General features: G+C 39.1%; 1 protein-coding gene and 2 non-coding genes across 6 annotated transcripts in view; 2 read left to right on the top strand and 1 right to left on the bottom strand.

The window, feature by feature from the left end:
• Window positions 1-2,576: 2,576 nt before the first annotated feature.
• On the top strand, window positions 2,577-2,648 carry Trnac-gca. The gene has a single exon. It is a non-coding gene; the product is annotated as a tRNA-Cys (tRNA).
• A 5,873-nt stretch (window positions 2,649-8,521) lies between these two features.
• On the bottom strand, window positions 8,522-8,595 carry Trnat-agu. The gene has a single exon. It is a non-coding gene; the product is annotated as a tRNA-Thr (tRNA).
• Window positions 8,596-19,359: 10,764 nt separating this feature from the next.
• The window catches only part of LOC117242812 (LIM/homeobox protein Lhx3-like), a 58,255-nt gene continuing 56,928 nt past the window's right edge, over window positions 19,360-20,686 (top strand). For all 4 annotated transcript variants that reach the window (XR_004495337.1, XM_033509764.1, XM_033509763.1 and 1 more), the window contains exon 1: window positions 19,360-20,591. Coding sequence is in view for 3 of the 4 variants with exons in the window: in XM_033509764.1 (XP_033365655.1) it covers window positions 20,321-20,591 (271 nt within the window). In the remaining variant the exon portion in view is untranslated. The remainder of the gene's footprint in view (window positions 20,592-20,686) is intronic.

Raw genomic sequence — 20,686 nt, 5'->3', positions numbered from 1 at the left:
ATACCACTATAATACAAAACAGCGATATACAAAACGTACATCCGGAAAGTGAACTTTGAGATAAATTTTTCAAATTTCTCACTAACGCGAACAAATCGAACGTTTAACCCTTTGCACTTGGCTGTCCCTTCCGAGGGGACATCGTAAATCTGACGAAACGAATCAGATGTGCCAAAGAGGACACAAAGATGTTACCGGTGATTGTATAATACGAAATTACGCAAGCTTAAAATTTTGTTAAAATATACGTTTCCTTGTCGTTTTCCCTTCGCATCGCAAGAAGAGGCAAATAAAGAAATGAAAAATATGCTCAGATATACGTAAGAGAATATTAGCTGGCGGATACGTAAGCCCTCACTGTGGTGTCGTCTCGACGCTTCTTTGTAACAGACGATAGCTATAAAGAGCGGTTCTCTTCCCGAAAATTGGCCATAACTTTTATGCTGTATGCTGTGACGTAATACTTGGTTATCCGAAATGCACAAGCTGGTTACTGTAGCATTATAAAAAGAATAGATTCCGAAGATGATGACAGACAGTGTTGAAAAATCGAACGAAACACATCGGATACAATTTTCTTAATTTCTACTTAAAAAAGAAAAAAAAAAAGGAGCGAATATAATTTGGTTTTTCACAAATTTCGTACGAAGTGCGTTCGAGTTGCTGATAGACGATCAAAGAAAAGTCACCGAGTGTCAGAGGAATAAATACAGTGCATAATTAATTTCGAAACTTTAAAAGATAAAGAGACGGGATGGCAAAAGCTGGATGTGAGTTATATCGTGACCATTTTGATGGATTAATTCGCGAACCGAATGGAAAGCTGCGAAGACTAACATCGACGTGTTGCGTTCGTTTCATATTTTTTTTTTTTTTTTTTTAAGGGTCAGAGGGCGAGTCGGCGAAAACCTATTACAAAACGACTTACCCAACTGTCTATTGATCTCATGTCTTTGATTATTGTTTCCTAATAATGGCAGTGTTAACGTCGTCTCTTTACTGTAGTCGAATAGCAGGATACCGTATCATTTGCACTCACTGTTTGAGAGTATTCCGAGAAACGCATAAATGCTCACAATCCGTTTTAATTAATAGTTTTCGAATGTGTACGAACTTTATTCACTTTTTGAGTTTTAATTTAAAAAAAAAGGGGGGGGGGAACTTAAAATAATAACATTCGGATAGGAATGATCATTCAAAAAATTGTTTGTCTGTTTCTATGATTTTCGATTAATTTTCAAATTATCTATCGATATCGGCTCGATATAGGAAAATCTGGACTAATTCTCGTTTTTGTAGTTTAGTATCGTTTGTTATGGGTCCGATGTATCGACAAAATTATTATAGAATGATGTTTACGAAGCAAAATTTAAATTCCGAAGGAAAGCGTCATAAAATAAATATTTATATATCCGTAATTATCAAACGCATATCTCGTACTATAAAATAAAAATATAAAGAAAAATATAAAAATACAGACATGTAAACATAAACAATATGAGTTAGAATTTAGAATGTAAAACATAATTTACATACAATTAAGAGTTATAAGACATAAATATAAATGTCGTATATTATTTTATATATGACTTGATGAAAAACGTGAATCTATGATTACGATGTACATACGTTACACTAAAGATGTAGAAAATAGGGAAAAAATTTATTTTCTTATTTTCTTAACGAAAGAAAAGGGATTACAATTTTCTATTAGATATCAGATTCATTTGACAAACGTTAAATCGAGCAAGAAACTGCGAAAGAACGTAAACAAGTTATCCGTGTCAAGTTGGTGCCTTTGAAATGCGTTGGCGTCGCAAGAAGTCCCTTTTGAGGGATCCCGTGCCCTTATGGGGCCCTATACACATCGATTCCCGGCCATGTGTGCCTTAGTCACGGTGGCATATGGCTAAGTCATGAAGCCACTAGGTGGTCCTCAGTATATTACTCTACCTGTCGACATCCCTGCCTTACGGGGGGTTGAGCTCATGGCTATTTGTATGACAACAAGAGCTGGTTTTCGACTGCCCTATGTCAGTCATCGATGACCTACGATTATCGTAAAGTCTATTCTTCCTATTACCTGCGATCTCGTTCATTTCCGTTTAATAATCACTCTAAACAAATTGTAAACTTATTTTGTCATTGGACATTTAAAGAAATTACAAAGCAATTCTTTGGATAATTAAATCATTTTAAATTTAGAGAGTTAATAGAAATTAGAGGTCAAAAGTGAGAAAGACACGTGTATTTTTTGAAATGTAAATGATCGATTATATCTCTCGATTGAATTTTAAGTTTAACTCTTTTAATTCCAAAGTACGTACAATTATACGCAAAAATAAAAATATTTACAATGTGATTAAATAATCATAATATAGCGATACCAAATGTAGTGTTTCTTTCTTAATTTTGTAATGGAACTTAATGTCGATGTGTACGTTTGTTATATTTATTTATATGTACGTATCAATTACAATTTTCTGTAGTATTATATTTATTATTAAATTTACTTGTTAAATTATATTATATATTATAGTAGAAGAAAAGAAATATCATTAAAGCACTTTTCAACTGGGGGTATAGCTCAGTGGTAGAGCATTCGACTGCAGATCGAGAGGTCCCCGGTTCAAACCCGGGTGCCCCCTGCCTTTATTTTTTTCCTTACATACATTTTAATTTTTCGCAATTAATAATTTTAACTTGATTAGAGTTTTTATTACAATGTTTACTCTGTGTCTTATAAATATTAATCGCGCGCAAATATTATTAGCCAAATGAGTATAATAAAAACGATTGAATGAGAAATAATTTATATATAATGTATTATGTATTATATACGAAATATATAAATAATAATAACAACTAGAAATAAGGTAAACTTTACTGCTTACAACATAATTATATATATATGTATTCATAAGAGGCGAAAATATAAAGCATGTCTTTGAAACAGCACCAGAGAGTAAACGCGAGGCAATGTATTTTAATGGGATGCGTAACCATAACCACGAGAGAAGGGTCGTCGATCAATCTAGGAGACTTTTAGCCGCACTAGACGAATGTTTGGGGTGAGAACCACCTGCTCCAACGTTAAACGTTAAATCCATAAGATGCTGAAAATATTCGACGAAATCCGTGAAATGCCCGCAGTGCTCCGGATGATCAGGCCAATTGGCCAGTTGCCAAATGAAATGTATATCCGACATAAGTCTGCCCATTTGACCCGTTTGTCGTATTTACGTTCGTACGTTCTCCTATATTGCTTTACATGCTTTTCACTATTACCAGTACTATACATACGTACATATGTATCGATATTCATATAATTCTACGGTATATACATGGTATATAGATATATAGTACGGTAATATATTATGACGCGTATCTTTAAAATATAGAATAATAATAGAAAAAAAAATCTATACACGAGAGATGATAATATACAGTATACAGTCGGCTTATATTGTATTAATTTAACTTTGAAACAGTAATAAATAGTTGGAAAATGTTTCTGTATCTACGATAAATTTAAGTATATCAAAATGTACAAACTGCGCATAATGTATAAAAATATATAATATATTTATTCCATTGAAAATAATACTTGATTCTGTAACATTTTACTTTGCCTTTTGATATTCCTTTCCATTTCTAATCATCTTGCGCGTACGACATTCTGCACGCAGTAGATATCTATAGTACAGAATTTAATATAAAATGTTATCGATATTCCACTCTCAATTCAATAGCAATAATCCAAAAATCAGATTGAACACGATCGAAAATGATTTTAAAGAAGTGTGTTAAATCATAGGAAGGTTAAAATCGCAGATAAAGACACATCGTTGGTATAGTATATATTTACGTAATTACATTTCCTGGACACTTAAAACTTAAAACGTAGATATATAAACTTCGACATTTTTAACACAGGAAACTTACGTTATATGGTATTTTGTTGCGTACACGATTAGAGATACAAGCAACCAGTGCATAATTTTTCTCTTCCATATTACCTATTCTTACGTGTCTGTTAATTAAAATCCAATATACGTGGTATAATTTTATTTGTTAGGGAATGGATCGCATAAATATGGATTTACGCAAAAATATTTCTTAATACGCTATTTTTTATTCAATGCTGGTTATACAATACGAGTTGTACAGATATCGCGAGTTTCTTAATATTACAACACAACTCGTACAATTCGATAAGTTAAATAATCAGCATGAATGGCTTCGATGAGTGGCGTTAATCTTAGATAAGTAACGTAAATCATTATCACGAACAGTTATCTTACGATCAAAATACTATCGAAACAAATACTTTTAATATAAGAAAAATTTGTTGAACACGTAGAAAATGCAAAATTTCAAGCAGCGTGTTAAACCGAAATCTAAAACTTGTATTTAATTGCACGTGCATATCTTCGCTTCGCTTCGTTTCACTCATCTTCGGAATTTCGGATTGTCAATGTCGAGTAAAAGTTTATTCACAGATCGTTAAATAACAAACGTGTTTTTTCTCAATTTTTCTGATAACGTATGATAAAAAAATATATATTACTTGAAAGCTAGGAATACTCAGAAATAATAATATCTTATCGAGATGCGAAATTTTCGCGATATTTTCAAACTCTATTAACTTACGACTCGCTTGAAGGTGAGCTACTCCATTTCTTTTTTTCGTCGATGTATCTCGGCTATCGTTGCTACGTGTACGCGATTCTGCGTAAGTCAAATGACAGATGGGACCGTGCTAATCCGCCATTATCGTCGTCAATAATCGGCCCTGTGTTGAATACAATTCTATCGATTCACCAGACTTAGGGATCCACCCCGTAACAGAGTTGGTTCACTCGTTCGTGAGCAGTCGCGTGAATCACTGTAGGTCGATCTAGCTGTTCTATATAATCTAACGAGCTATGCGTTGAAAAAGAAGCATTGATTCGTGTAATTTCATGATCAGATATCGCTGGTTGTTTTTAATCGAGTTGCTTGTCGTTCTCATTTCGCTTTAGGCTCTGAACAGCTATGGGACAAGGTAAAATAAATATTTTTCGACGATATTATTCGTGGGCAATGCTTGGAAATTCTAAATCAAGAAGATTATTAAATACAAAGAACAATTATTAATATTTTCGCCTGTATTTATTTGCAAATTCGCAACCCTTATACGGTCGGATAGCAACGTGAAAGACGAATGCAAACAGTGGCTTACCACGTGCGATAGGTTCAAAGAGCAGGATCCTTGCTTCAATCACTGGAAAGGCGGTAACAAAGGGTCTTCGTCCCTAAGGGGTTTCTGCGTTTTGTCCTCGGAGGATTGTCAGTCTCACCCCAGCCAATATTCAAGGTCTAAGCGTTTAAATTATTCATAAACAGTCGAGTGATTTGTAGAATATAACTTACTATTACGTGTTGTAACGTCACCGCTATATTCGATCTCGTTTCGACCACTTAAGATCCAACGTTTTGCCGTGCACTCTAAAAAATAGTTGGAAATGTATCATACTTCTAACGAATCGATTCGAACAATCTTTCCAATCTTATTTCATTTTTTAACCATTTTCTATGCAAAGTAAATTTGATTCTTCGGTTTGTCGATTAGCTTTCTCTAATAGGAGAATGAACGAACAAAAACGTTTATTTCGTGGTAATTTAAAAATTAATAACGCGAGGAAATTTATAATTGCAAAATCAAAAACTACCGTTCAAATCTCCAAAAATGCATCTCGAGAAATCTATCGAATTTCTATGAAAAATTACGTACCGATCATTCCGATTGCTTCGATAGTACTATCGAAGAAAAATTGATCGTGTCGATGAAACCGTTTCTATTCCAACGACGTTACTAACGATCAAAGCTATAATCTCGAACTCTATTCTAAAGAAATATAAAATTGGAAAAGTTTATCTGTAGTGAGATTATTAAAATCAGTAATGATCGACTTCTTAACCTCTCGATATAAGAGAAAATTAGGTTTGTGTCGAGAGAATTATAGACGACGCTAATTTAATTTTCCCTCGTTTCCTTACGGTTCGCGAAAGTCTCTTTGTACAGAGGGAATCCAAGATGGGAACCAATTCAGGATTCTGCTGACCAGAGGTAACGAAAGAGAAAAGTTTCTCGAAAGCAAAAGGAATAAAACGACGTAAAAGTTTGTGGACCGACGTTTCTGAATTGCTGAATGTCAGCGTTGCACAAATACCAATCGTCGTTAAATTTTTACGTAATTTCTATTATACAAACGATCTTCTAATTTCATCGACGTCGAAATTATTTTTCTTAAAAACCTCTTAAAATATACTTTTCATTCCATAAAAAATGTTTAACGACGTTATTAATTAAAATGTCCCTTGGTTCGGCGTGAATCGATACATTGCTCTTTTCTGGTAACCCATTTTTCGCAAGGAGAACCTATATACAGGCTATATATGTGACATTCTATCAGTTAAGCCACCCCACGTTGTCTGCTGATCTAATTTAATTGACACCCTAATAGCGAGCCTGCACGACTGCTAAAGTTCCGGGTACAGTGCTCGAGCGTTCGAGGAGAAGGATGAAAATATAAGGGTGGTTAGCTGGGAGACGCATGGGGCGAAGACAATTGAATTTCATGGGGGTTTGGCCGCTTAACCAGCTAATTGGTTTGTTCATGTTACTGCAAGTACATAACTCATCCTCTATCGGATCGTATTCGAGGTCTGACTACATTCTATATCCTTTATTTATTTTTTTCTATAATTTCTTTTCTTCGTAATGGAATTAGAAGATATAAAACTCTGATTTTACAGCGGATAGATGTAGTAGAATAATATTTGCAAGAGAATATCCTTCGGCCTACGTTGTAAAGCGTCTTAGCCAAGTTTAAAATTGCACGTACGAAGTAAATTTTTATTGCCGATCTTGAACAACTTTCTGTCCTTTTCTTTCCTAAGGAAATTTTCCATACTCTTAGTAGATTGTTCTTCTACGTTTTACAGATCAGACTATCCTACGAAACTTGACATTTATACAGAGACGAAATTCCATATTGTATTCGTAGCGTGATACGTAATGTTTAAATAACTCTTTTTATTTATAACTTCTATATACTTTAATAGAATATTCTATATATAATCGCATATTACATATATATTCTGGAAATTTCTACATCTTGAAATTTTCCCAGTTCCCAATACATTCACAGTTTAGTAGATAATAAATAAAGCATAGTAATAGAACTTGACATTGTGTTTCGTGATAAACTATTCGAATGTGATTGTATTTCTCGCGGCTAATATTTGTAAGATTTAAGCATAAGTTATAAATACGAAGAGCGAAATATAAATAGAAATTGTAAATTACGCGAATCGGGCTTTACTATGTTTTCGCAGAGAGAAGTACATAAATGAATTCCTCGCCGCTATTCCAGCCAGGCAAGCCACTAAGAAGAGAAAACTGTGCCCCTTTACGGCACTTTCATGAAGTGAATATTTAACTTTACGTCTTGCGGGTTAAAAATGCTGACCCGCCGGCAGAGGTTTAAAAAGTTGGCGAAGTACCGAGATAAAAGATAACGGCTGATAAAACTTGCTCAAAGTTCCGCGACAGACTTTGTGGCACTCGCGTTAGGCACGTCGAAATTACATCGTATTCTTTCAATTAAAAAGTTCTCGTCGCCTTTTTATAAGCAATCATCGACGGTTCCCCCTAAAATTTCCTGTGGCAAATACGCTTTTACAGAAAAGTTGTCGTTTTCATCTACGAACGAAAGAAATTTATCGCTTAAATATAAAATTTAATAAATACATGGTTACTATACAATTACACAGTGAACGGTGTTCTACCAATTAATCGATTTTCGTCGTTTTTTTACAACTAACAGTCGGTGGTTTCTTCTCAAATTTCTTACGATTACGTATTTTCATAAAATCATTTTCACCGTCGTATAAAATAATTTCAATTGTTACATGTAAAATATTACATATGCAGATTCTAGTTATATTGCCAATTAATTAAACGTCGATTAATCTTGTTTGAAAATAAATATTTTAGTCGCTTATTACAAAATATTTATATTACGATGTTTGTCATTAATATTTATATACGTGCAAAATTAACCTTCAGAAATATTAATACTTTATGGATTTTCATAGACGGTATTTAATACAACATTGACTCAATTATTTATAGAAAACATTGCGATAATGTATCGTAGATAGATAATACAACAGAGTAGAGTTCGTATCTCGTACACAACGGAATACGACTATTACGAATCATAATTAAAATTAGCATTTAATCGTTATGCATACATAGAAATACGTAATATCTTAAAATGTCTGTTCTTATTAGTCATTTAATAAAATACATTTCCCCCAAAAGATTAGATAGTAAACATATTTGAAATATTTATTTTATATATTACTAAGTACAAAGAAATCTTTGTATTATCGTGTTCTATACCTTTTTAATAGAATAAAAGAATACAAAAAAAAAAAGTTCCTGAAAACATTGGTTGTTATAGGAACAAGGCCCCGGAGGGATTCGAACCCTCGATCTCCTGTTTACTAGACAGGCGCTTTAACCAACTAAGCCACGGCGCCATTGAAACGTGTTGGTATTTTTACTAATTTTATCGCAACGATGAACGATTTGCGAATAAATTTCAATATTTATATTAATTTAGAAATATTACTTGCAAATCGTTAGAAAAGTTCTCGGATAGTAAACACGATTTAAATACAACTTTCTACCGTTTATTTTCCTTGCAAATTTACGAAAGTGATCAAAGTTGAAGATTTATAGCGTTCAAGTGCCTAACAAAGTATATATCAAAATTATGAAACAAACACATTTGCTCATGCTGAAAATCTTGCAACGCGTCACGCTATATCATTTTTTATTTCAACATCGACTACTCGATTGTTAATTAGGATTTACTTAGATAAAACTGAAATACCGTTGGAAGTACCTATATACGTGATTCATTTTGCTTCTGAAACGAATTTTCTACGTTTCTTATTGTTAGCTTGTTTGCGTAGTTTCTTCTTCTTGGAATCTTGCGCAGGAGATATCGATGTATCGAAACTAGAACGTCTGTCACCTTCCTCTTTTTCCTTTATCGTCTCCTTCTCTTGCTGATGCCTCGTACATGTGCCTCCACTTTGCAAAAGAAGAAAAACATTATTGAATAAAACGATAGGAATTTGAAAGTTTATCAAACAATATACGCAAACTCTAACTCGCGTTTACTTGGACTAGCTACGCTTATGCGTTACGCTGGTTAATTGGAAATCTCTTCGTTTCAAGGTCTCTTCGCTCTTTACTTGCAAGAATTATAACATTTACATATGTAGACGTATGTATAACTTGCGGGGACTCAATTTACGAACTATCGTTATGAATCGTCATAATTCTGCCACATTCTATTTACCATAATATACTATAATATAATATGCAGAAAATTATAAGAAATGTACACGTAAATTGCACAGAAAGCGATATGTACGGTACATAAACACAGCTTTCTATATAATAACTTTCACACTTTTTATATTTTACAATTAACTTTCCAATTATATTTTCACTTACATCTGTCATCCGTTTATTACGTATTAACTTATTTAATTAATCCGCTCCTCATCAAATCCGAGTCTCTTCAAAGTTAAAATCATAATTCACTTTCATCCTTTGATATATCTGTGTATCTACATCGAATCATCGAATAAAGTAATATATAAGTACGCAATCTGGTTGTACTTTCTGTTTCTTCAATTTGATTGCCTCTTTTGTGAATAACTAACACGAAGTTGTAATCAAGGTTTCTCGTATCAAAAGATTTCCTCGTGATTGGGTCGAAGGAACAGATTAAACACCTAGCTCGGGGCGAAAGAATATTTTCTCTTCGACGAGAGTTATCTCGCTTACTTCGTTAATTGCTAATATACAATCCGTGAAACTGGATTGGTCGAATTGCGATCCATTAATTTCGCATTAATTCGGTCATTCATATTGAAAACATCGCGCAAGTATCTGCCTCGAGCTTTTTAATACGTTAAATATTAAGTCGGATTCCCCCCGGAACTCGTTTCATTTGATCCGTGCACCTTAAATCACGTACTTGTTTTGTTCTCGAATTAAAGTTCGACTTCATAGCACGACGACTGTTTCTTTAGTTTCTAACGTTTAATAAACATCTGCAGGATTTTTGCCAGGCTTTGATAATTTCTATTTATATTTCTATAATGTATTATGAATATTAATCTTATTATTAGATACACAGGAAGCCTCGGTTTTATACCACTTCACCGGTTTATTCTGTGAGCGGAAACAAGCAAAAAAATGTTATATAATCATAAGACCGCAAATGCTCTATAAAGGGGCTATAACAAAAATATGAAACCTAAAGGCAATAGACGAATATTATCGTGAAAGATGGATCGGTCAGGGAAGACACATTGTTTGGCCCGCGAGATCGCCAGATCTTACACTGTTGGATTTTTATCTATGGGGAACGATAAAGGCGACAGTGTCTCGCACAAGAATTGATTCGAGACAAGAACCGATATAAAGGATTCATGGTGCATTCGGTGATCTGAAGCAAAATAACCATGAAACTCGGAGAGTGACAAAATCAATCTGCCAAAGATATGAAACGTGTATTCGAAACGAGGGATGGCATTTTGAAACGTAAAGACCTAACTCGAATTGATTAGTTTTCCTATCGCGTAACTTTTTTTAGAAAGCCTTTGCAAACCTACGTTTATATAATTTCTTTTTCTTCTTTCTGCTCGTAACACAAAGTTAGGGTGAAGTTCGATCGTTTAAAGCTGTGACATCCTGTATGTTTAATTCAATGTTTTTACTATATATTTACTTTATGCATATAAAGAAACGCGTGGGAAACATAAATAGAGATTTGCCTTTTCCTACGGATCTGGGTTTTTAGATTTTACCATTCTAAATTTTTACAAGTACTTTATTCTGGATATTTTATACATTTCTGCATAGACTCGTCCCTGTATGCAGCGTGAAAAGAGAAGCTCGTAGGGGCCAAGAGATTCGAGAAATATAGCAAGGAGATAGATGTATGGATAAAGAGTAGACGAGGGAGGCAAGAAGACAGAGAGAAAGAGAGTATCGGGGGTTCCTCGTAAATTCTCGCGAATAGCTTCAAGTAAAATATAGAGGTGGCTACGTTCCGCATATGTCATTCCTGCTCTTTCTCGCTCGCTTTGCGAATACTCGCGGACGATCACGTACAGACGGATAGGTGTGCAGATGTGTTTTAATCCAGTGCTTCTCAAATTGTTTTACGACTGAAATCGCCATTGTTGTTCCGTGCGATAGTCAACGATCATTATACTATACCACTACATAAAAGACAAAGAAACGCAGTAAAAAAATAGACGTGGAAGGAATAAAAATACGTGTAAATATTTCACGTGCCGATGCAATGCAAAAATACAGATATAAACTTGCGAATTTTTGAAATTTTCATCGTTATTTAGAAACTGAAGAAAGTACCGAGAGAACAGTTTCTACAGTTTGAAAAATTTTGATATTCTCGCGTCGAGAATTTCGTAAAGTAATATTTGGAAAATTTGATTTTTTAATACCGAGTATTTAATACCGAGTGTTACCGAGTAACGCTCAGCGATGGAATTTCATCACCACGCAATATATCGAGGTATTAATCGAAACAATTAATAACAAGTTTACTTGCGTCTTCTCGTAATTAGAAACCACAGAACACACAAAATCCCGAACAATAAATTTCACGCGATCTTACGAAGCTTAATTGCAGGCATTCGTCTTCCTATTCTCTCTCAAGATTTACGAAACTTCATCCAAAGATAATACGCGTTTCTATCGATACCATGACAGAGATGATCTCGATTTGAGGCTGTTTGAGAAACGCTGTTCTAACTTACGTAAACGACGATGCCGTTTGGAGCAACGCGCATAGGTCTGTGGAGAAGGAAAGAAAGAGAAAGGGCGAAAGAGCGAAGAGCAAATCGTGGGGACATTTCACACGCGAGAGAACACATGCTCGAGCCAGAAACTACGAAGTACATTGGAAAGGACAGAACAAGATGTGTGCCCGATGAAAGTACATTTTCCGCTTGTGTACCAGCGCCGGCGATACGTAGGATTCGCCAAATGCGCACTGTTCTTTCCTATTTTACTTTTCAAGACGGCTCGACGTCGTCGAGTTTGATATTTTCATTCCAGCATTTGTTCTGTTAACAATTATACATTACGATTATCGTACACGTATATATTTTTATTTTCCAAAACAGAATAAGTCTTACTATGTCATCGCGTTATTTGATTAATTCTATTAAACCATTTTTCGTTTATTGAAAAATCGTTTCTTGAACGATAAACATAAGTTCGATACTTTATACGTACGCAGATCTACATATGCATCATAAATATTGTACTTAATATAATTGACGATATCGATCAAATCTACCTATTCTACTTACTCGCACCAACACATCCTCCATTATGCGAAACCTCAAATGTTATTCTTCAGACGAAAATGCTCTTTTTCGCGTATACGTATGTGTCTACTGTATATACGAACTACGTATACAGGTACAATGTTTCCACACTATCACCTATGCAATTTCAATGAGATCGGAGACGTTCGTTGCAATTGGAGGTTCCAAGAATAAAATGCTAACAACGTAGACGTAGAAAACCAATGGAGATTCCTGAACGTCAAATTATCGTACAGCGAATTTCTTATATCGAAGTAGACCGCGGATATTTATGCGATTTTACATTTTTATGAACACAACTGCAAACATTTGTTTCGCCTACTAAATATTGTAATTGGACATTTTATATACCACTATTGCGCGTATTTTGTACACCTCTGTTCCTTTCAGTTTCCCATTAATCCCTCTCCCTAAAACTCTGAAACATTTGATACTGTGTGAAATGAAATACAAAGGCTAATTAAAAAACGCTTCGTTGGAAACTGAGTGTACGTACACGTGTACTTGCGTACAAATGCTTTCCGTAACTGTATGAACAACTCTGTTCTTCAAGTGGAAAGTATGATATTTTTAACGCGTTGGCGGTCACGCTGACCGTCGATAGTCAACGTCTTTTATTAAAATTCTTGGCGCGATCGAAACATCCACTGAAAAATATTCAACAATGTGGACTACTTGGATAATATCGGCGGACGACACGAGGACAAAATATCGTGAATATATTTCAATCTATCGTAACTTGTGGAAATATTAAATATAAAATTCCAGTCAAACTGACAGTCTAACTAAAATGACTGAAATGACAGTCAAACGCGTTGATACCAGTAGCTTTATAATCAGTGGGGTGTCAAGTCCGATCGTCAGTTAGAAAACGATCAGTTGAATGGACAGGGAGGAGAAGCGGCGTTTGAAACTCGGAGATGATCCAGTATCGGAGGTAGCGGAAAGAGAAACGGCGCCATGGCAAAATAAAACTTGAAAATAGAAACTGGCCGGGGCTGCAATATCAGTTTCCGCGAAACCAAATAATTTTTCCCTTCGGTTTGAGGAAAATAACGGGAAATATCGTTCTTTGAAGGCGAGGCCGATCCTCTGACGCGACGCGGCGATCCTGCGGTGCCGATACGCGCGGGGAGTGAAAACGGCGATAGAGAGAGAAAGAGAGAGAGAGAGAGAGAGAAAGAGCAACCATAGTAAGCTCGAAAAGCTCGAACAGCTCGAAAAGCTCGAAAAGCCCGAAAGAGAGTGTCACGTTTCCATGGAAACCTGGTGGGGCAACTCCGCCTCTGGACTTGCCGGTTCGATATCCTCTCGTCTGCTCCCTTGCTCCAACGTCAACGTGCTCCACATTTTTCCGAGCCGGCCTCGCCAAGCATTTTCCCTGTTAGTTCACCGAAGAAAAAAAGAGAAGTCATCGATGGCGGAGTGGCGATCTGAAAAACCTCTTTTTTCCAACGAGACGCTCCGATACTTTCGAGTCGTTCGAGGATCCTCGCCACCTAGCACTTTCGTGCTCATAACCCAATTTCCCATTCCGCGCTACTTTCAATCGCATTAGCTAGGGAATCAAGTAAAAGGACGTAACCGATTCGTTCGACGTGGGTGTTTGAAGGTATATATCGGAAGGGCTGATCGGTGATCCAGAGATCGTTAATCGCGAATGGTATAACGGAGCAAGAATTTCTCGCCGTTTCTCTTGTTTGGGATTTTTAATAAAGAAGAATTTCGTTTATTTGCATCGGAACGATCGAGATGACATTTTTCGACGTTGGAATGCGCGAGGACACGCGAGAAGCGCATCTTTTCCAAAAACGAGGTACAGAGATATTTTTTACTAAATTTCCAAAAGCTTCATACGTGATAACAAGTTTTGACGTTTAATTTCCTATTAATGCTTTGCTTTATCAACGATTCTCCCATATTAAGGATATTCTTCCTCCTACCATTTTCCCTCGGAGACGTTCAACCTTTCATACGTATAATTTCTAATACACGAAACGTATCTGTCTAATTAGAACCTAATTTCAAATCTTTCTTTTCAAACAAACGGTCCCAAATGAGAAAGGTACTTCAAGCATCGTCCAGGTAAAGGTGGAAGTTAATTTAAAATAGGGTCGACTGCGGATTAGCGCGAAGATACGTATAAAAGTAGGTGCTCTGTTAAGATTCGTGGCCGCGAAATTTCGCGGAAATAAGTTTGAAGTGGCGCGCGCAAAACGTGGTAAAAGCTAACGTTGCCGATATCTCGGCTGGACGTGACTGCGACGTCCGCCCGAGGTCGAGGAACGTAGGTTTAATTTCGTTGAGTGCATCCAACGGGTGATCCGACGGGTCGACGCTACCCTCTGGATATGTGTCTATTCAGGAACATGTGCATGTAAGTCGCTATGCGCGCGCGCATCAGCGCCAACGCTAGCGATGGGCATTCAATGCACCCTCCGCTTGCTTTTCAAGCAAATCCACCGACTTAACGTTCTCGATGTCGTTTCGACATTGTCTACACGTAACGCGTAAAACGAGTTTACGACGATTACGATACACACGAACACACGCTCGACTTTTTACATGGTTGAGTCGCCTGTTGGGTATAGCGGCGTCTTTCTTTTTGGCTAAATTCGTTGGTTCGATGTCAACGACGAATCTTATCTCGAATCCGTGGACTTCTCATCCGACTAGAGAGAACGAGACAAGAAAAATCTTAACCAACGACCACGTGAAACGATTTATCGCTTCTTACAATAGAATCGAGCGCTTGCTTCCATCGCTATTCGTGGCGATGGTAGTGTGCATAGCGTACGATACTTGACCGAATAACGCATAGACAAAAGGTCCGTGATTCACCCAGGTACGATAAAAATATGTCTCGCTCTCGAGTCACGACTAGAATCAAGCTCTGGCGAAGTTGCGGCTTAAACCACCCCGTACATGCCGTACAACACCCGAAGGAGGATAGGTTGGACTTGAATCAGACCAACCCGTGGCCGCCATTATTGACCATCGGTCTTGATTAGCACGCTACTGTTCCGTCTTGCTTCTTTCGAATCTTCTGACATTCGTGAAATGTCGCGAAGCTTTCCTTTCCACGTTTTCGTTGCTCCTTTTCGTCTGCCATTTGTTTCTTTCGCTTTCCAGCGATAGACGTTTGGAGATTTTCTGCTCGACAGAGCGGAAGGACATCTTTTGTTCATGAAAGAACCGAACTCGTCACTTATTCAAGACCATTATCGTAGTTTACTTCATTGATGAAAATTCCTGCTCGTAAATGAGAAATAAGAAGGCTCCGTGCGAGAAGCTACGCTTCTTGAATATCATTCATGAAACTACTGAATCTTGGAAGGGGATAAAAATAACGAATAGACATTTTCATATTTGCGATGAAACTTGATTCGATTTTTCGATTTATTTTAGCTTATGAACGGAAAATTCCATTTTTGCCATTGGGTTAAGATATCCATAGACCTGGATGATCCGTCTATCGATATGGTAAAGACGAATACTCGCGAATGTAGGAACAGTGTGAAATTGAATGTATTTTGAAAACTCGTCGAAATTTTGCATGACAGCGTTCCTTCAAATTGGATTATACTCTTATTTAAAGGAGATACTATTTCTAAATTAAATTACGTGTTTTTAGAAATCGGAACTTCTGCCCGGATCGTTCTACTTCCATAAATCCACGCTATCGTGGGTATTAATCCCATCTTAATTCGGATACTGCAGGCGTTTAAAATATTTTGTATCGTATCGAGTTTGATCGAGTTTGAGAACGCTTGAAAACGAAACTAAGATGCGAGTATGAAATTTTTGTATTCGTACGAAAATAGTACAAAATGATACGAAATTCGATACAATTGGACTTAATCGATCGATACGTAAATGCTATAATAAATATTGTACACTGATATTCGTATACTTTTGGTATCCTCCGTACGTTATGTTACGAGCGTGGTTGGCAAAGGCAAATCTTTCTAAAAAACGATGCAAACTTTTTTTTAAGGGAACACGCGTCCTTCCGAAACGGAAACTTGGCGAGCATGTAAACACGCGGATCGAAAAGCAAGACTACAGCGTTTTCACGTTCGATTTTCCATTCGATTCGACCGCATCTACCGCAAATCATTCGAAAATCTTGTACTAGGACGCGGCAGTGTCCCCCGCGCGGTTTCTCGCACGAGGGAGACAGGTTGCGGCGCAAGCGTGCCAACATCGATACCCCACCAGAATTTCCCCCTTTTAGGTAGCAGCTAGTGCGAGACGGTTCGGTGGCGGCCGTCGATGGTAGGGTGGAAACCTCTCCTCCGACAGGGCGATGCACGCACAGTTTTAGAGAACGTTCAGAACCACCTCCACCTTTCTATGCGTCCCTCCAAGTTCCCTCCAGGTCCCTCCAGCTCTCTGATCCTCGAGGTTGAAGCCAAGAACCCCGCGAAACCGGCTCCATAGTGCCGCGGTACCCGCTAATCAAATCGCACATTCCGAGATCTCGCGGCAGTGTAGATTTTTCGGTCGATCAGGCCTAACTCAAAGACAATCGTTAACATTCGCGAAGAAATTCACTACCACTGGTTGTCGTTTAGTTTTCAATCGCACGCGCAGATGTGGATGAGATTTGTAAAGCATCGGTGATCGCTCATCGAATCGGTCGACGATCAATCATAGTGGACACAGTGAGGAAAGAAAAGACGAAAGCGACGAATTAAATGCAGGACGTTGCCAAAACATCGACGTGGAAGGTTGCACGGTATCGTAAGCCGCGTTCTTCATTTACCTCCGAAAGTGAACCGATCGGTGCACCTTTTACGGTCAGTGTCTCCGCAGGAGATCATAAAAGGACAACGGAGAGATTAATTCGAGCAGGACGGGCCCATCGACGTGGAAGATCGGTGGCCGAACGGAATTCGCAGGATTCCCAAGAAAAGTCGTACGAAACTCGGAGACCCGGGAAAGAAAGTCATTGGCAGTGGACAGAGCGGGGGATAATCATCGTTGGGTGAATGGAGCGGACGTTTGCGGACCGATGACGAACTCGAGACGAGTTTGGTGCAGCCGATACCGGGGAAAAAACAAAAACAGAGCGTGGCAGGACGAAAATCGCGATTCAACGGCCGTGGAATTCGCCGTTTCTTACCGGTCGCCGCGGCGCGACTCGTATTCGGCTTGGAATCGCCGCACGAAAAGAAGACCCGCGACGAGCAGCGCCGGCCGAATCGTCCCAAAGTATCGCTGCTACGTGATTCATTGGGTTTTTCTCTCTATTGGCATTCGGCATTTACATCGGTCCCGGCCACGATTTCCATCGACACGCGTGTAAAAACCTCACGACCGCCCGCCGCTGATCAAAGACGAACAGCCGAGATAGACGCGCGCGCGCCGCGTCCAACAGATTAGAGGATAGAACTACTAACAAAGCCTTTCCTATCGATGATCTTCTTCGTCCTATCTTCCTACCGGTCGTCGTTGTTGTAATCTTCTTCGTCCATCGTCATTGTCGTCGTCGTTGTCGTCATCGCCGTCAAGCTTTCGCCAACCGGTACGGAAGGAAAGGACAAGGAGACTCGTTCATTTCGATTGCACCTTGCCGAAACTCGTATTAGGACTGGAACGCGAGGAATAAGAAAGGCCTCCATCGCCTTTACAGGTGGAGTCGTATTAACGTTTTATTGGTTGAACGTTCGATGTATTCGATGAAACATATCGATTACGAAGAAACGTAGAATCAAAGCGTATAAGAGACGTATTTAAAAGAAATCGGGAAAACCTTGGGGTTTTTTGGTCCAAATTATTCGGCATACCGTTTATCGCTTGCATATCGATGTTTTGGCGCTACACGTCCCGTGTCAATTATAATGCAATCGCGGAAGTTTTTCGATGTACTTTGTAACATAACCGACTATGAAATTATCGAGCGTGATTCATGAAAGGCCTATTGGATAGAGAATCACGGAGCAGTCAGAGATAATCGCGATGTCACTGGCGGAGAGCGACGAGCTGCTGATATCGTTTTAAAAGAAAATCTATAACGCGAGAAAAAAAAAACGAGACAAGAATTAGTCTAATCGCGGACGCGATTTTACAAAGAAAAAGTGTCACGATCGGAGTAGCATAGCCAAGGTTATGGTCGAGATAAACCGAGACCAGTGAACAGCCTGATAAGACGTGGACCGTCGCTCTGGGTTTCAGATTGCGAGAGGGACGCAACGAGTACGCGGCTGGTTTCAAGTCCGCTCGGACCTCGTCTCGAGGTGCTCCCTCTTCCCGTCCTTTCGATTCTCCATTTCGATCTCGATTCACGCGATCCAACCGAACCGCAGGGAAGCGCAAAAATTCTGTCGGAGAATTTCAGTGATGCCGATCATTCGCCGCGGTGTCGTGCTTCGCCACTTTGAAGTGACAGTTTTCCACGAAACGATTTAACTATCGCGTCTCGACAACGACCGCAGTTCCATCACTCTGGTATCGTCGTTTCTTTTAATCATCCAGTGTCGACAAGTCAATTCCAATAATATAATCATCTGCTCGTCGCTACGAAGAGTATTGGAAACGTAATAATCGTTACATTCGCGTATCTTCGCAAAAGGATAATTCGCTGTTGTTAAACAAATACAAACGCTATTTTAGCTGGCGTTCATTGATCATCGAGAACGCAGCGCAAATACGCGAGACACGCGCGCACCTCGTGACTATCCCGTTTTATTAATGACAAATCAAGGTTTTTCTTGCCGCAAGAAGCGCGGTCGAAGCTATTTACAAACAAACCGTTGCGCATCAGCCTCCTGGTAACTGCGCTCGTAAACATCTACCAACGGTTGGCGCTCCGATGATCTACGAAACCGCGTAGACGTTGCTTATGCACGTGATACGCGATAGTTGAGTGGACGAGCGAAGCTCGAGCGTTCTCCCCTAAACAGGCAAAGTCATCGGAAGGTGACAGAAATAAAGAGCCTCTCGACGATCGATCGCCATCGGCGTCCGCTGCGCGACAACGCCAACGAGATTACAACGGAACTTTGGACGATCGAACGATCAAACGATAAAAACATTGAAAACCGATCGTTCGCTTGGAACGGTTATTAAAACCGATCAGTCGGCTTCTCGAGTAATATCCGGAAGCGACGAACGGCTTCGACGAGCGACCAAAGTGAGTGTTGATTTCGCGCGAACCATCGATCCACGCGCAACGCCGCCAGTGTCTTCGATCCAGTGCAACTGTCTGTAGGTCCAGTGAACGGACGATCGCCATATAGAATTTCGTCTCGTGTAACAGTTTGATTAGTGCAAACGTTAATCTGGAGGACTCGATCTTCGAGATAAAGACTCTCGTGATAGTGAATCTCGCGAATGAAAACAGTCTACGAACTCGTACGATATACGACGAAAAAATTTCATGACGAAATTACCGCGCCCTTCTGAAGACTCCGTCACCGTGTGATCCGAGCTCGCGTAATCGAACCGTCGATCTTCCCGAAGAAACCACGATACTCGTAAAGAATCGCAAGTAACGCTTTTAACGAAGGAGTTTCGCGTCCAACGAAATCGAACGATCGCTCTACGACGATAACGCGACGGTGTTATACATAGAAATCTGGTGTCGATCGATGCCGAAGGGAAAAGATTTAGCACGAAGTTGAGCCGATTTCTTTAGAACGTAGAACATCCGGCGTCGATCAGTGTTCCCGTGACAGCCACTTCCTGGTTTATACTGGAGCTGTACTTGCCGTACGCACCACTGCCGGGGGGTGGCGGAATCCTCCCGGCGGTGAGCAGCGGACCTGGTTCTGGAGGGTGTCGTCCGGTATTGTTGGGTGGCGTCGATCTGTCCATGTCGGCGGCGGTGCAACCGGTCGCCACGCTGCCGACGCTACCAAGTAGCGGTCCGCCGCCGCACAATCCGCTCCATCATACACCCGGGGCATTGGCGTTGCCGCCGTTGGGCTCGGCGCCGGTGATGATGCCGCGGCCACCGACGACCACCATGCCATCCTTGGGCCCCTCGTTACCACCCTCGCACCAGGACGCTGCCGATTTGGCCGAGGCTGCGCCCAACCAGGACGTCCTGTTGGCTCTCCTCGCCAGGAACAAGAACTTGGAAGGTAAGGATTCTTTAAATTTGCTATGTTTTTGCGCGACGCTCGTCAGACCCATAGTCTCGAACATCGAGGCGAATTTGTTGGGTCGAGAAATATTT

Source organism: Bombus vosnesenskii, unplaced genomic scaffold (assembly GCF_011952255.1).
Source record: "Bombus vosnesenskii isolate JDL3184/JDL3185 unplaced genomic scaffold, Bvos_JDL3184-5_v1.1 scf7180000016279, whole genome shotgun sequence".
Classification (NCBI taxonomy): domain Eukaryota; kingdom Metazoa; phylum Arthropoda; class Insecta; order Hymenoptera; family Apidae; genus Bombus; species Bombus vosnesenskii.
The sequence above is the reverse complement of the archived record's forward strand: the minus strand, read 5'-3'. Positions and strand labels throughout refer to the sequence as shown.